Source organism: Microtus oregoni, unplaced genomic scaffold, assembly GCF_018167655.1.
Source record: "Microtus oregoni isolate MIOR12 unplaced genomic scaffold, Mior012 000159F_ref0000335, whole genome shotgun sequence".
In the NCBI taxonomy this organism is placed as follows: domain Eukaryota; kingdom Metazoa; phylum Chordata; class Mammalia; order Rodentia; family Cricetidae; genus Microtus; species Microtus oregoni.
Genome location: NW_024544814.1, coordinates 374,294 through 389,026, shown reverse-complemented (window position 1 = coordinate 389,026; position 14,733 = coordinate 374,294). Strand labels below are relative to the sequence as shown.

Here is a 14,733-nt window from a genome sequence, read left to right as displayed (position 1 = left end):
TTCTTTAATCCATTCCTTAATAAACTTGTATAGGACATGTTTCATGCCTCAGAGACTTTTACAATAGATACCCCATTACTTTAAACTGCAAATAATATGCTCTCTTCATTAGACTTTGCAACCATATACTGTTCTATCTACATTTCTGGAAGCCAGGGGCAAATACTATATAGGAAGGTATATTTATAAGGAATATTTAGGATGGAATAAATATTTTGGTCAATATGATAATAAGTATATCATATTTCTGCTGTGTTTTAGAAAAACAAGGAAAGGTGTTGGCAGTTTGGTTAGTTATAGGAAAAGTCAAGTCATATTGCTGTAATTAAAGGACCTTGGCTTAATAAAATGACTGCAACTATTGCTGTAAATGCTAACATCTCATTGATTTTCAAAAGCTAAAATGAAGTTTTCTTTTTACTTTTATCCATCTCATTTACCATGGCTAGCACACAAGATGTGAAAATGAGAAATAATTCTACCAATGTAATGCTACTTTCATATCTATGGACAAATCTGTTCTCTCCCCTTTTTTGAGGACAAAAATTATATGTTTTAATATGTAGAATAAATAGACTTTTTAGAGGAATACATTAGCATACTTCATATGTAAAACATCCAAAAATAAAAGAAAACAAGGATTGAAGTTATTTGGAATGCTCTACGTATCATTTGATCTTTGCATCCCCTTCAGCATTAAATATTATTCAGGCTACACAGATTAGTTTAAAACAATACTTGGAAACTTGTGTCCCTGTCTACACCTTAAGACTGCAATTATGATTTCTTTCATCAACAAAATACAAATCAAACAAATGATTCAGTTGTTTACCACAATATCTTGCTATATATTTATAGTGTAGCCAACCTTCATAGATAAGACGGAAATACTTTTATTGTTTTTACACAAATTATATCCATCTTGATTTTGTTTTCATTAATAGGTAAAGCACAGATGAATGGCGTGTTGACAATGTTGTGACTGGAGATAATCTCCTGTCATTAATTATCACTGATGGCTTATCTCATCAAATAATATTTATTAAGTAACTTACTTGAGAACCAGGGCTATTATAATGTCATATACTTACAGGTCATAGATGGCATTATAGAGAGATTCTTGTAAACATTTGTTAAGTTACTTCAAATGCAAAACAAACAAGGCTGTTCATTTAGGAAGTTTTAAGAGACATTGCCCTTTCTTTTATTAAAAATAAAGAAAATAGGTGCTTACATGTGAATGTCTTAAAATGAGATCGTTGTCCCATTAAAGGCATTGGTTGACTGCTGGATACCAATATGAATGTTCACATCTGCCTTCTGCAAAAGAAATCTGGCTGTTGTCATTTTCACTGAGATGTTTGGTAGCATTTTCGAGTCTAGATGTCATGGATAAGTTGTACCTATAACAACCATGGGAAGGATGAAAAGGGCAACTGAGTGTTTCTTGGGCAATGAGGTTTGGTTGGAAAATGTTTCCAGGATTCTGTAATCCATATAACATTTGATTGGCAGAATGAGATGCTTGTAGACACTGCCCATTGCAGTCTTCATGTAAGCCATTGTTTGAATTGATGATGCCCCTGGAGGATACCATGGGCACTTCCATCATGAATCGGGGTAAAGACTGAGAACTGTTGAAGCTTGGTAGCCTTTCAGGAGTAGGTAAGGCGAAAGGTTGTGGTCGCCAAAAATTAGTTGAACAAATCTTGTAGCAGAAGGGGAGGTTTATATTTTGCAGGTATGTGTCTGAATAGGTCATTCCAAAGGAGCTCGGGGGTATGTGAAATGAAGGTGTAGGTGGAGAACAAGAAGGAGAAAGTAAGGTGTTCAAAGGAGAGGGAGCTCCTCCACTAGAGGTCACTGGAGATGAGCCACTGCTTCCACCTGTGAAAGACAAGTCAGTCAGTGAATAATGAACCTGATTTTCCTGGTGAACCAGTAATCATATCTATTTATTGCCCTCTCTGCCCCATTCTTGGAGTGGTTTTCTTTGCAAGTTCATGGTTCTTTCAGCTTGGGAAAAATATTTTTGTTCCTTCGACTGACTCTGAATACGGTTGCTCCATTGCTGGCAGTCCTGCTACTGCGACATACTACAATGCATCACACACTGAGCATTGGTTCTGCTCCAGGCCTTGACATTTTACCCAACAGTTAAAAAAGCCCCATATGTAACTCAACCAATAACATATTATGAACAAAAATTATCCTTTTGTTTTTTTAAACTGCAAATTAAACAAAATAATTTGTTGTTTGGGATTTTGCAGATCTTTTCGGTGTAAAAATCAAGTAAATATGAAAATAATTTTATTGATAAAAAATTAATGATCATTAACATTTTGTCTTATGTGAAAATTATAGATTTTGAGATTTCCATGTTTCTTTTCTATCAAGAATTGAAGGCAGTGTTTCAAATTTAGAAACATCATGGTGAGAAGGAAAGTGTTTACTCTATGACATCCAAAGTCTTTTATTGTTTAACACCGTGGTTCTCAAGCTGTGAGTAGTGCCCATTTGGTAGAAACTTATCAGATATTTACATTATGATTCACAGCAGTCACAGAGTTACAGTTATGAAGTGGCAATGAAATAATTGTATGGTTGGGGGGGTCACCACAGCACGAGGAACTGTATTAAAGGATTGAACATTAGGAAGGGTAAGAACCACTGGTTTAACAGATAATAAAATTAGGAGTACAAGACAACCTAGCCTTTGAGCTTTATTTTTATAAATGTTTTAATTCAATCAATTATGTTTGACCATACTTGATGAATTTGGGAGATTTTATTGATAATTTTGTTATTTTTCTTGGGTGTATGTAAAGATAAATACACACTAATATTTTATCAGCAGAGTGACAAATATCTGTAATAAAACAATCAGAAGTTATTTTTTAAATGATTGTTCCTCTCCCATATGAATGCACTCTTCACACTGTAAATTATGAAATTAACTATTTTAAGTGATCAATGAATGGTCACTTTTGTCCTTTTTCAAATTAGGTTATTTGGATATTTTAAGTGTATGTCGCCTATTGTTATCAGTTGAATTATTCTAGTAAAACAACTGTTCATAATCTTCTATAATGCCTTAAAGCACATCATTTCAACAAATGATTATACTTCATTTCTTCACATTGCAATTACTTGTTATGGCACCATGTAAAACTTAAGTGTAATGTTCATGTCTTGCTCCATAAAAGTAATGAAAAGGAAGTGTCCAAAGACAAGCACCTTTAAAGGGGGAAAGAAGAATGGAAAAGTTTTATGTTGTTTATAAATAAAATATTCTATTTACAGTTCGATATTTCAGAAATAAAGCTATGGATTATTTCACTGAAACACATGCATAATGCAACTATGATGATGATGATGCATTCATCAGGCAATGTACTACCTGAGAAAAAACACATTACAAATATTTTTAATGAATTATGGCAATTAAATTGGTTGTGATGCACAAGGGAAAGAGCTGTATGGTTTCACTCATAGGTGAACTATAAAAGGTGGCCTTAGGATAACTGAGAACATGTTAATGGCTACCAGAGACTGAAAGAAATGGGGGTTAACAAGGGTTGGAGAAATGCCAAATCAGTGGCTTCCAAGTTATAGTGAGACACAAGCAAGAAGTTCATCTGTATTACTGTAGGGAGACTATAGTTAACAATAATATGTTATACTTTTGAAAACACTACAGTAGACTTTGAAAGTTTTCATATATAAAGGTAACAAATGCTTGAGGAGATAAACGTAACTGAGTGAGTGTAAACTTTTTTAATGCATACATGAATATAAACATCACATGGTACATGATGGATACACTCAATTTTATGTGTAAGTAAAAGAGTATTTAAAAATATTTTTAAAAGTAGACAAATTGCACCACATCCATGCTATATTTAGTTCATTTTGTGGTTTTGCATGCTGACAGTTCCTTTCTTGGTTTATTAATTATAATTTCTTAATTACTACTTTCTGTTTGTAGTATTCATCTTTTAATTTCTGTTTCCCTTCAAGTAGTAATGTACCACACCCTGTATAAGAATTTGTAATCTTATACTTGTATTTATTTCTTCCCAGCTCCTCTACCATGCTCATTATCACTTTACATTACATTCTATAATTCTACAATATGATGTTACCTTGTATTGTATGTTCAGTGACTTTTTAAATAATGTGAAAATAAAAGGAACGCATACATGACAATAAAGAAGATGTGATAATTTAGGGTTCTCTTTCATACTTTTTTATATTTACTTCTCATGCAATAAGAAGGTAAACTAGAACTAAAAAAAAAGGTTAAAAAATGAAATCATTCAGTATATGATAAAGATAAACAAAAAATAACCTATACAGCTAATATATTTTTAAATTAGGCCACAAATGGGCCAGAGGCACAATAGATTCTTTATATAAAAGAATGAGATACTGTGAAATCCATGCATGACATCATGATAAGAGAGTAAGATAATTCAATAAGCTAGATAAGCAATATATCCAAGAGCAACATAACTTTATTATCTCCCGTAGGTGTCAGTTTTTCTCTGTTTTTCCTTCTTACTTCTCCACAGAGTAAATACATATTGGTTGTGAACACATAATTTTTTAGCATACACATATCTCTTTGTGTAGTATTCGGTACAAGAATATGACTGCTATTCCAGGACAGGAACCAAAAAAGCAATGGAGAAACCCTGTCTCGAAAAATCAAAAAAAAAAAAAGAATATGACTGCTATTACTTCATTAATATGTAAAAATAAAGCCAAAAGTTAACGGTTTCCTTACTTTGTGTGTCTGCAACAAAGGATTTAAAATCCATAGTGAAAGAAGGCCTCCATGGGTAAGTCTCTAAAAACCCATCCAGTACACCCCTAAAAAAAGATAGTTATTTTCAGCAACTCCAGAAAACACTTAGTGAATATAATGATTCATATAAACCTGTCCTATTTTATCAGCAATCATCTGAACTATTATTTTCACTCATAGCTAGGATCTGAGTACATTTCTGTAAATTCCACAATTCTATACTACACAATATCTTAACCCTGGCCAGGAGGTACAGTAGAAAAAGTCATGGCTTGGGATCTACACACACAGTTTCTTTTCCTGCCACCTACTATCCATAAAAGTGGAAGCTTCTGAGTGTCTCCTCCACGGTTATCTTATCTATAATACTCAACACTCATCCACAGTTAAATTATCTATAATACTCATTAAAGAGCTACTCTGTATGATTGCAATTCTACTTACCTATGATTTCTAGTACTTATTTAAGAGGCTACACAATTATTAAATTAGTATGCTGTTTTACATACCTGTTTCTCCCAGGATCTCTAAATCCTTTGGCAAAAGGATTCCTGTCTATTTTCAGTTTGGTAATCTATGAATTCAAAAGAAAGACATAGAGAAAAGTCCAGTCTATGTTCGCAACAACAATGCTGCCATTATAATGTGGAAATAAATGCGAGCAGACAGCTAAGTCAAATTTAAGATGATTATCTCCTTTGCCTACTGGTTCCTTCTGCTATGATCTCCTCTTTAACAAAAGAACCATACAACTTTCTATCAAATGTCACTTGATAATGAAGTAAAATCACGACTTTTCCCCCCTCCACTGTTTAAAACATAAACCATACGTTGCTGTCCCATATTCTATCCCAATACACCACTGGGGCCACATCTACTTCCCAGATTCTCGACTGCTTTACCTGCTGGTTTTGGTAAGCTGTCACAGTAGTGAATTCAGTTTCTCTAAAGGAGAATGTTTTGACTCTTTCAGTAGGAAGGGACTGAATCAAGGACAGGTCAATCCCGCTGTCCTGCTCCATCACATGCACACGGGGTTTGTACTTATGCATAGACTGCAAAATGATCTAAGAAAGAAATGGTTAGGTGCCATCTGAAACACCCACTTCTCCCCAACATCACCCCCTGTTTATGATAACCCCCAATGGAGACATGCCAGCCAAAAAACCTAGATGACAGTATTCAGGAAGGCTCAGATAACCACAAATCATGACTTTGTTGAGAGTTTTGATCACCTCCTGGCTGAAGGCTTTCCAGAGAAAGGCACCACAGCAATACTGACACCATGTAGCCAATTTCCTAGCCAGATTGGGGCCTTTCCTGCTTCCAAATGCGGATGACCATGTGATTTGGACATGTCATGAGTACCTGATCATCTGATATAAATTCTCTGGGCAGTAACTGATGGTCCCAAATGTGCCCAGAAACCTGTTATTTTCCACCTCCTAATCCTGGTAGTTTCCTTCTCTCCTTTTGTGACTGGCACAAGACTAGGTTGGCAGGGCCCAGGCAGAAGTGTACCTAGGGAGAAGCCTCAAGATCCAGGAAACCTGAAAATAACCAGGAACTGATTCCCATGGCAGCAACTTGTGGACATTTACAGTCTGGATTCTCATTTGCTGCCTTGCATCCTCCCACCAAACCATATCAAAGACACCCCTGAAACCAATGTGTGAACTCCAGGAAAGGAGAAAGACCTCAGTGTTGCTGGGGAAGGGATGCCTGACAGTCCTATGAAGTGTTCCCTCCCACTCTCAACTATAGGGCACTCTCTGTAGCTTAAACTGGTCTCTTCTTTGGGGTCTTTGGGCCCTGGAGCTCCCTGCAGTTATTTCCAGAATCCAGCACTCTTTGGTGGCAGAGCTTCATGAGCCCTTTGTGATCTCTGACATTTAAATCCAGGAGCTTGGTTCCCAAAACATTTAACACTTACAAAGAAGAATGCCCTCTCGAGTACTACCTCTGGCCAGAGGCTTGACACCTACCTCCTCCAGGAGAAAGATTGTGCTCACTTACATGACCCTTGTCATCCGACTCATTGTTGGTAAGTTTCACTCGATCAAAGGAGATGATTTGCCGCATCCAGGTTTCGCCAGAGCAAGGGGAGTCCGGGTGGATGTAGAATCTGGGAGTGATGCCCGAATGGTCTGTATTCCCAGCTACCATCCACTGTGAGCTGTGATACACATACCTGAGGGAATAAAAAACAGCGGGGTGTGGCTTTAGGCTCAGCCAGCACAAAGTCAAGGGATTAGAGGCTTCACCAAAGATTAAAACGTTTATTCCAAAGACTAGCAATTAAACAGAAGATCCAACTTCATCTTCAAAGGCAACAAACAAACAAACAAACACACTGTAGACAAGCATATGCCACCAAATGCAATGAAGTGTCCGGGTGAGTAAAAACAGCATGGGATATCTGAGTCTGCTATTTCCTCACAGAAAGTGGAACAGAAATCAGTTTGATTCATTTTCCTCACTGCAACGATGCCTAAAAAAAATCCACAAATGACAAACAAGCAAGAACCACGGTGAACAAAACAGAGCTTAATAGTTTCAGTGAAAGCCCTTTCTTGCTAGGAATGACTGCACACCAGAAAACGCCAAAGGAACTCCTCCCCGAGCTGCCTCCCGGCTGGCTGGTTTTCCAAACTGTTTCCGATTTCAAACCGACGACGTTTTACTCAGCATTCCCCCGCCCCCCAAACAGCCTCAGTGCAACGAAATAAGCAAGCAGCTGCTTCTCTGTCTAGCCCGGTTGAAGAGGTTCCAACCACTAGTGAGCTATACTTTCTTGCCTTGGGAAGCAGCTATAGTACTTGATCTGTTCTTTCCTAGCAGGCACCTTAGACACCCCTGGGTTGCCTGCACTCGCTGGCTTAGGACTGCTTTCTCAGGACCCTCCCTTTAACTTCCAGAGCTCCCAGTAAAAGCACCAGCAGGGCAGTGCTTCTGGGCTTCTAGCTCAAAAGGTTCTTATCTTAAGAATAATTTGTGTGCCTTTAGCACAGCCTTCTCCAGGTCTTTTAAGAAAAAAAAAGAATCCTGACACTGTCTGAATCTGGCTATTCCTTCAGGCATACATCTTAAAAAGGGACACCATATGGGCAAAACAACAGCCCTGACCCTAAGACCCTGCCACTAGATTTGGGCAAATCATGACATCATTTGTGAACCTGCCCAGATTACAGCCTATTCCCAGAAGCCACCTGAAGCCTAAGGCATGTCTCTCTAATTTTTTTCAAACTTCTTGCCTGAGGATGCCAAGCACCCACACTTTAGTCATCTAAGGTACAAACAGTGGGTAGGTTTAGGGTGCAATAAGGAGTCCTTTGACACCAACCTCCATGAAGAGGGAGTAGGAAAGACCTATACTTCCTTCACCTGAACTCAGATTCAAATGAGAAAATTCAGCTCTCTGAGTCCAAGGATGAGCAATCCTGTCTCCTCACCAGGCATACTTTTGTTCAATTCCTGCTGTCAGGTGTCAGGCTGAAGCACTGATGCTTTGAATCCGTGTCTTCATCCTGTTTGGACCATATCTATCAAGTTACCTATATCGTTTGGAATCCACTGGTACCACATCCAAAATCACATAGTATTGCTTTGCTGGATCCATCCCTTTCACCTTGATCCGAACAGAAGGAAACATACGCCTGTGGGGGAAAAATGTAGGGGTTTGAATGGGAAATAGAACCTGACATAGGAGATATTAGAGATACTTTGAAGGAAGATGCTGTTCCCTTTCCATGACATGTTCAGAAAGTAGCATTTGTTACATAAGAGAAAGATGGTTGATTTAAAAGTCCAAGATTTCCCAGTGATGCAGACTGTCTTAATGAAAAGCCCTCATCCATGACCTCCCACATGACATTTAAAATCATAAGAGAGCAAGTAGGACAGGGAAAGCTTCGCTCCTTTCCTGTACTTTTAGTAGAAGAAGGATATGAGAGGTAGATTTGCAAGTGTTGAAATTGGGAAGACTAGTTAGGAGACTGTCCCACACCAGATGGAAAGGGCACTTTCCAGTGATCTGAGCCAGGGATGGTGTGCTGGAGGACAGTGGATGGGGAACTGTCTGCTGCTATTTGCTCAGCTTGAACTGAGCGGCTCTGAGCGGCTGGCTACAGCGGTAAGAAGTTGGAGAGATATCTGACTCTTGCCTGTCTGTGCAAGTCTAGATTTTTGCATACAGTGCAAAGGCAGGAGTTGAAAGAGTGAGTCCTTGGAGTAAGGATGTATCAGAAAATATGAATAGAGGATTTAATGCAACTAGGTACTTCCCAGAGCAACAGACTGAGTAGTCTGTGGCTTTCTAAAGTCTGCCAAAGAGTGGGGAGAGGGAGGAGTTTCACGTTAGGAAACTGGATTCTCCTCCTTAAGTGCCTACTGTGTGTGATTCGGCAAAATCATTGCCCTAGGCGAACCTGCCGGCCTTGGTAATGATCATCTCAGTCCCGATGTCGTGGAATCTTTTCCATAGATCAGATCCCTGAAGCTCCACTTGGATAATATTTTTTTCTTGCACACTTTCCTGGCCGTTGCCCTCGCCACCAGAGCAGTCGGATAAAGCAGATTTTGAAGATTCCGCCTTTCGTCGCTTTTCTGCCAGACATGGAGTTTGAGAGTTTGGCAGGCTGCACACATCCTTTTGTTAGGAGACTATCTTTGAACTGGTAGACCTTGTCCTTCCCCCCAGAAACTCTAGAGTCTGATGCATAAGTTTCCCCCTCAAAGCCCTTTGTAGTTTCTGAATACAGAGGGGGCCCAATTTCCATCCCACGAAAAGTGGGACCCTTAAAATTCTCTCACCCCTAACCTTCCATGAGCTGAATCCGAAGCTAGATATTCTTGGGAATTTGGAAAACACCCTGCTTCCTACTGAGAGGAACAGCCAGGTCTGGCTCTTAGGATGTTGTAAGGGTGTGTGACTCATTCCTCTAAAAGTAAGCGGGGACCCTCCTTTTCATTGCAAACAAACCAGGGCATTTCCAGTGCGATTCAGACGCTCTAAAATTTGTACTTAAGTCAGGTGGCTAACGGTGTTCCGCAATCCACAACCTGACCTGCAGGGCTGACCCACGACATCCTTGCCACAGCGCAGTGAAACAGGCGAAGAAGATCCAATCCAGCCAGGCGGGTGAAGCGCACGGGGTGACCGGGCTGCTTCAGTGTACTCACCCGGCTGCTCACAGTCCCCAGAAGCGGTGCTGGGTACCTCCTCCTCTTTCTGTACGCACTGTTCATTCCGCAGCTCAGGCTGCATCTCCTCTCTTGAGTCTTGAGATTTTCTTTTGCTGGGTCTCCCCATCAAGGCCTCCACCGAGAAGGCGTGCGCTCGAGAGCTCAGAGCCATCCCTGGAGGGGAAGAAGTGATTGTGCGCTGCAAAGTTTCAACCTGAGCTGGGGAAGGAGGGAGGGGGAGAGGGAGGGCGCAGAAGAGAGGCAAGGGAGGAAAAGCTCACAGAAAAGAAGTCTTAAATCTGAAAACCAATTTTTGGATCCGCACTATAACAGAAAAAAATCCCCCTCTGTTATGAATATATTTTTATTTAATTAGACAAAATAAAAGGGAAGGAAGATTAAACGAGTCAAAATCCTACGAGGTGTCATCTTTCTTCCTTTTTAGTTTTCCTCCCTCTCTGTGGACGTGTGTGTACCATCAGTCCTCAAATCCTTGATTTTGGGACCTGCCAGATCCCAGAATTTGGCAAATGCTGACCCATTAGGGAACAGACCTGCCACCAATGGCGGCTCAAGCGATTGGGAGATACTGTTGCATCCAACTGAGTGAATACCCAGCCAGTCACAACCTCCACTGTTTGTTTTGGAAGCTGTTGAAACGTTAAAAAAAAAAAAAAAAAAAAAAAAAAAAGCGCTGTGAGTGACACTTTAGAGTCTGGTAGGGAGGAGAGACTGGGGGTTGGTCAGAATGGGGCTCCATATAGGCGGGAGGAAAGAAGAAAAGGAGACACAAGGTTACTGTTTTACATTAAATTGTAAAACGCTAAGACATGTGAAATAATTGCCCACGAGGGGCCACTTTTCCAAGAAAGAGCAAATATTACTTAACCAGACTCAGATAAATATATCTAGGATTTTTTTTTTTTTTTTTTGCTCTCCTGTGACACCACTGGAAACACAGGAGAGAGTGCAAGCTTTCTTAGCTATGTAGTTAGAGCCTTCAACTGGCAGTGTAGGTAGATGTGCCCACAGAACCTCTTTTTATTAGTGTGGGGGGAGGGGCTCAAGAATATCCCAAACATCACAATCAAAGATTAGAGCCAATCTGTGTCTTCCAGTCCTGCCTCTGTAGGACCTACATACCCTCCCCCCACACTCTCTTCAAATTCTCACAATCTGGAAACAGTGTAAGGACTAGAGAGTTACTATAAGCACATGGAGTCTTTGCTCCCAACAATGTGGTGAAAAAATAAAGTGCTGAACTATTAAGTAATTGGTTTTAGTGCCTTCTGAAATATCTTCCTGAGTTGGGTTTTGCTTTTCCTTAAAGTGAATAACAACACTGTTTGTGTCCAGAAGAGACTATCAGTATCATTTCCAAGGAATACTTTTGCCTACAAATGTGACATGTTTGCTTTTGTGGCTGTCACTTGGTCACACACTCACTTTTCAACAGAAGTAGGAAATCAGGCACTTTTGGACACTTGCAAACCAAATTTAAGCTGGTGACATTTGTACATTTTCGGAAATTTTCTTCTGTTCTCCTTTGATATGCTTAGTCGAAAGTCTTTCAAAGTCAATTTAAATCCAGTAACAATAGGATGGAATTAGAATTAACTTATAATATCCCAATAATCAGTTTAAGAATGAAAGACCTTCACAGAATTTCAATTTCTTTTTTAAAAATTTTATTTATTTTTATTTATTTTATTATTATTATTATTAATTATTTATTAAAAATTTCTGCCTCCTCCCCGCCACCGCCTCCCCTTTCCCTCCCCCTCCCTCGGTAAAGTCCCCCTCCCTCGTCAGCCCAAAGAGCAATCAGGATTTCAATTTCAACTGTCGAACTGCAAGCGTAGATTTTCCATGAAATAATTGTTAAAGTATTGGTGGGTTATTCAGTCACGGGGAGGACAGCTTTAGGTTAAAGTATTTTTAATAATGTTGGATGTCATGGCAAAGACTTCCTTGTAGTTTGAATGCTGCTGAACTGTGTGATCCAATATAGAGCTTGGAAGATGTTACCTTTATGCTAAGGATGCAGAGTAAAGTTGATAAGGCAAGGAGAATTTCAGTGTACAAAGCACTTAGATTGAAAACATTCAGGGTTGGACATAATCTTTGCCACAACTCATGGATATTTCTTTCATCTATCAAAATTCAGAAGTAGACTATTTGTTATTCATTCTTCCTCATATGTACCATTATATGTTCTTATCTAAAAGGCACAGTTCAGAAACAGAAAAGTCAAGAGTTTATTGATTTATTGGTTAATATAAGTCCGCTAACAATCGCATAGCATTTGTATTATAGTCTCCCCTTCTGAGAATTTTCCTGCTTTGGAACCTGACTCACTTTATTCACATAACCTTGTATAGCAAGGGGAAACTTTGCTTAGCAGAGGTTTTGAAGAGATCTCTATAAAAGTTAGGTAAAGGATGTTTGTTACAATGTCACCTCTAGTATTTCACACTGTCTACCATGATATGATTTTCTTTAACCAAGGAAATAGCATATCTTGGCACATAAATTCCTATATTACAAGAAATGTCTTCCTTAATATTTATTATACGCATACAATTTAGTCATCCAGAACTTTCTTATTCATGTAACCTATACCCTTTCTTTCTATTCCCATTTTAGTAATTATCTGATGATATTACACTGAGGGAAAAAAATGTAGCTCTTTTCTTGCTCAAGTTTGCTGGGCTAAAGTGCAAGTAATTCTTGTTACCTTGTATTTACAAGGATCATGCATGTCAAGACCAGCTTTGCAATCTGCTCAGTTGCTCACGATCAGAGCTGCTGGGTACTGGAGGGCATGAGGGACAATTCACTATGTATGCCCTATCTACATCCAGAAGTCTCCTTTCTGTAGACTCGAGTTTTAATTCGGAAACACATAAGGGTTCTGCAGTACTTACTAAAACTTTGATAGCAAGCTTACATATGGAGATATTTTAACTTCCACTCTCCACTTGGAGATAATTATTTCAAATATATGTGCAATATATATGTCTGTCTGTGTATTTTCATACAAATACTATATAATAAAATTAGAACTTGGAGCCTGACTGGACACCCAATGCTACTCATTAGGAGGAGCACAAGCAACTTCATGATGGAGATTGTTTCCTTCAATTCTTTCTCTCCCTTGATTTCCACTCCACAAGATTATGATGTTTTTATTAAAGCATTGCAGAATAAGAATCAGAAACAAGTTCTTCATGATTTTTTTTTAGATCTAGAATAATCTAATGAAAGAACAGCTAAAAATTGTCAGATATGGGCTGCATCCTCAGATCATTTGAGTACCCAAATTTAACATTTCTTGAACTTGCTCAGGTACATGAAACAGGAAATGATCCCTGTTTGCTTAAGTGAGTTTCGAAATGAACTTTCATTACTTATAGACAGAAGAAATCCTGAAGAAAATACATTCACGTTGACAAGGTTTTTGAAAGACCACCTTGCTACCTTCCTTTTTCTTCTTTTACAAAAAAACCTGTTTTATGGATAAGGACATCATGAGCTATTGACTCTCTGGTGCAGTAGGAAGTCTCACAGCCAATGGTTACCCGCCCACTGGGGCGTGGCCCCTTAAACTATATAAACTTATGTAGAGCATGCATCCGCTCTCTTTCCAGTTGCTGGATTCGGTTTCTGTTCTCCATTCAAGCAGAGGATTCTGATTTGTGAGTTTACCCCTATAAATAACCATCTATTTCTCAATTCTGAGATAGTGTGGGATTTCTTTTAAGCGTCCATCCACATTCTGAGGAGTGCAAACCTCCAGTACAAACTAGAATAGTAGATGAGTAATCTGAGTTCCTACATGATCTCCCAGGCACACGATAATGAACAGGGGTAGAGCTGAAGCATTAAGAAGACAGACTTTGGGTTCACATTGATTTAGTTCAAATCCTGACTGTATTACCTTTTGAATGGCATTCAGAAATCTTTTTGTTGGCATTAAACTAATTTCCCCTTATTATTTCTACCTATAATATTGTCATTATAGACCATGATTCTATAAGAGAATAGATCTATCAAAACATCAAGTAAAATAATTTCTACAAACAATTTAGCACAATGCCTAAATCAGGATTCATAGCTGTGTTCACAGTTAAAGAGATAAGAAAATTTAATTTCAAGAACGTGTTAATAGTTGTATCAGCTATACATCTGTAAATTGAGTCCACATCTTAGAAGAACATTCAGGCCAATGTTAAAACCCCCAACTTTTGTTTAAATTTTACATCAGATTCAAAAGGTCAAATGTGTTAGGACTAATTGTTCTTAAATTGTGAACTTTTAAAATAATTAAAATCAATGAACAAAACCAAAATGTTGCATTTGGGTTTCAAAAATCCATGAAAATATGTCCAATAGAACACATAATTTGACTTTATTAGCTTTGCTTTTATAACAATATTTTTGGTATTGTATCAATGCAATGAAAGTGTATATTCTCACATAATTAGATGGATTTGTAAATGATAAGCCAGTAACATAGAACTGTGTTCTTACTCCAGGGAGTTGAGGAAATTGCCCTAACAAATATTAAATACATTCTCACAGTGGATCCTTCAGTCTCTGGTTTGCATTAATTTGGTATGATCTCTCAAGAACTTCTGTGAGCATAATATCTAACAATTGATTTAGGCTAGGTTATGAGTTATGGATGGAAAACATTGTAACCATTGTTCCTAGAGAAAGTTAGAGAAAAAAGAGAG

At 38.5% G+C, this 14,733-nt stretch overlaps 1 protein-coding gene across 1 annotated transcript; it reads right to left on the bottom strand.

Moving 5' to 3' along the window:
- Positions 1-1,267: 1,267 nt before the first annotated feature.
- Positions 1,268-10,175, bottom strand: LOC121445098 (T-box transcription factor TBX22-like). Its single transcript, XM_041647098.1, has 8 exons — positions 9,992-10,175; positions 9,238-9,415; positions 8,365-8,466; positions 6,827-7,001; positions 5,713-5,877; positions 5,320-5,384; positions 4,790-4,875; positions 1,268-1,887 (listed from the first exon to the last, which is right to left on the bottom strand). Exons 1-8 carry the CDS (start codon positions 10,164-10,166, stop codon positions 1,268-1,270), a joined length of 1,566 nt encoding a protein of 521 aa, XP_041503032.1. The 5' UTR covers positions 10,167-10,175.
- Positions 10,176-14,733: the final 4,558 nt, after the last annotated feature.

Bases quoted from the DNA above. Each gene is read 5' to 3' on its own strand.
- LOC121445098 (XM_041647098.1), bottom strand. From the start codon at position 10,166: ATGGCTCTGAGCTCTCGAGCGCACGCCTTCTCGGTGGAGGCCTTGATG. The intron at 9,416-9,991 runs GTGAGTACACTG...CATGTCTGGCAG, and splicing joins TGGGGACTGTGAGCAGCCGG to AAAAGCGACGAAAGGCGGAA. The intron at 7,002-8,364 runs GTAACTTGATAG...TTATTCCCTCAG, and splicing joins GTGGATTCCAAACGATATAG to GTATGTGTATCACAGCTCAC.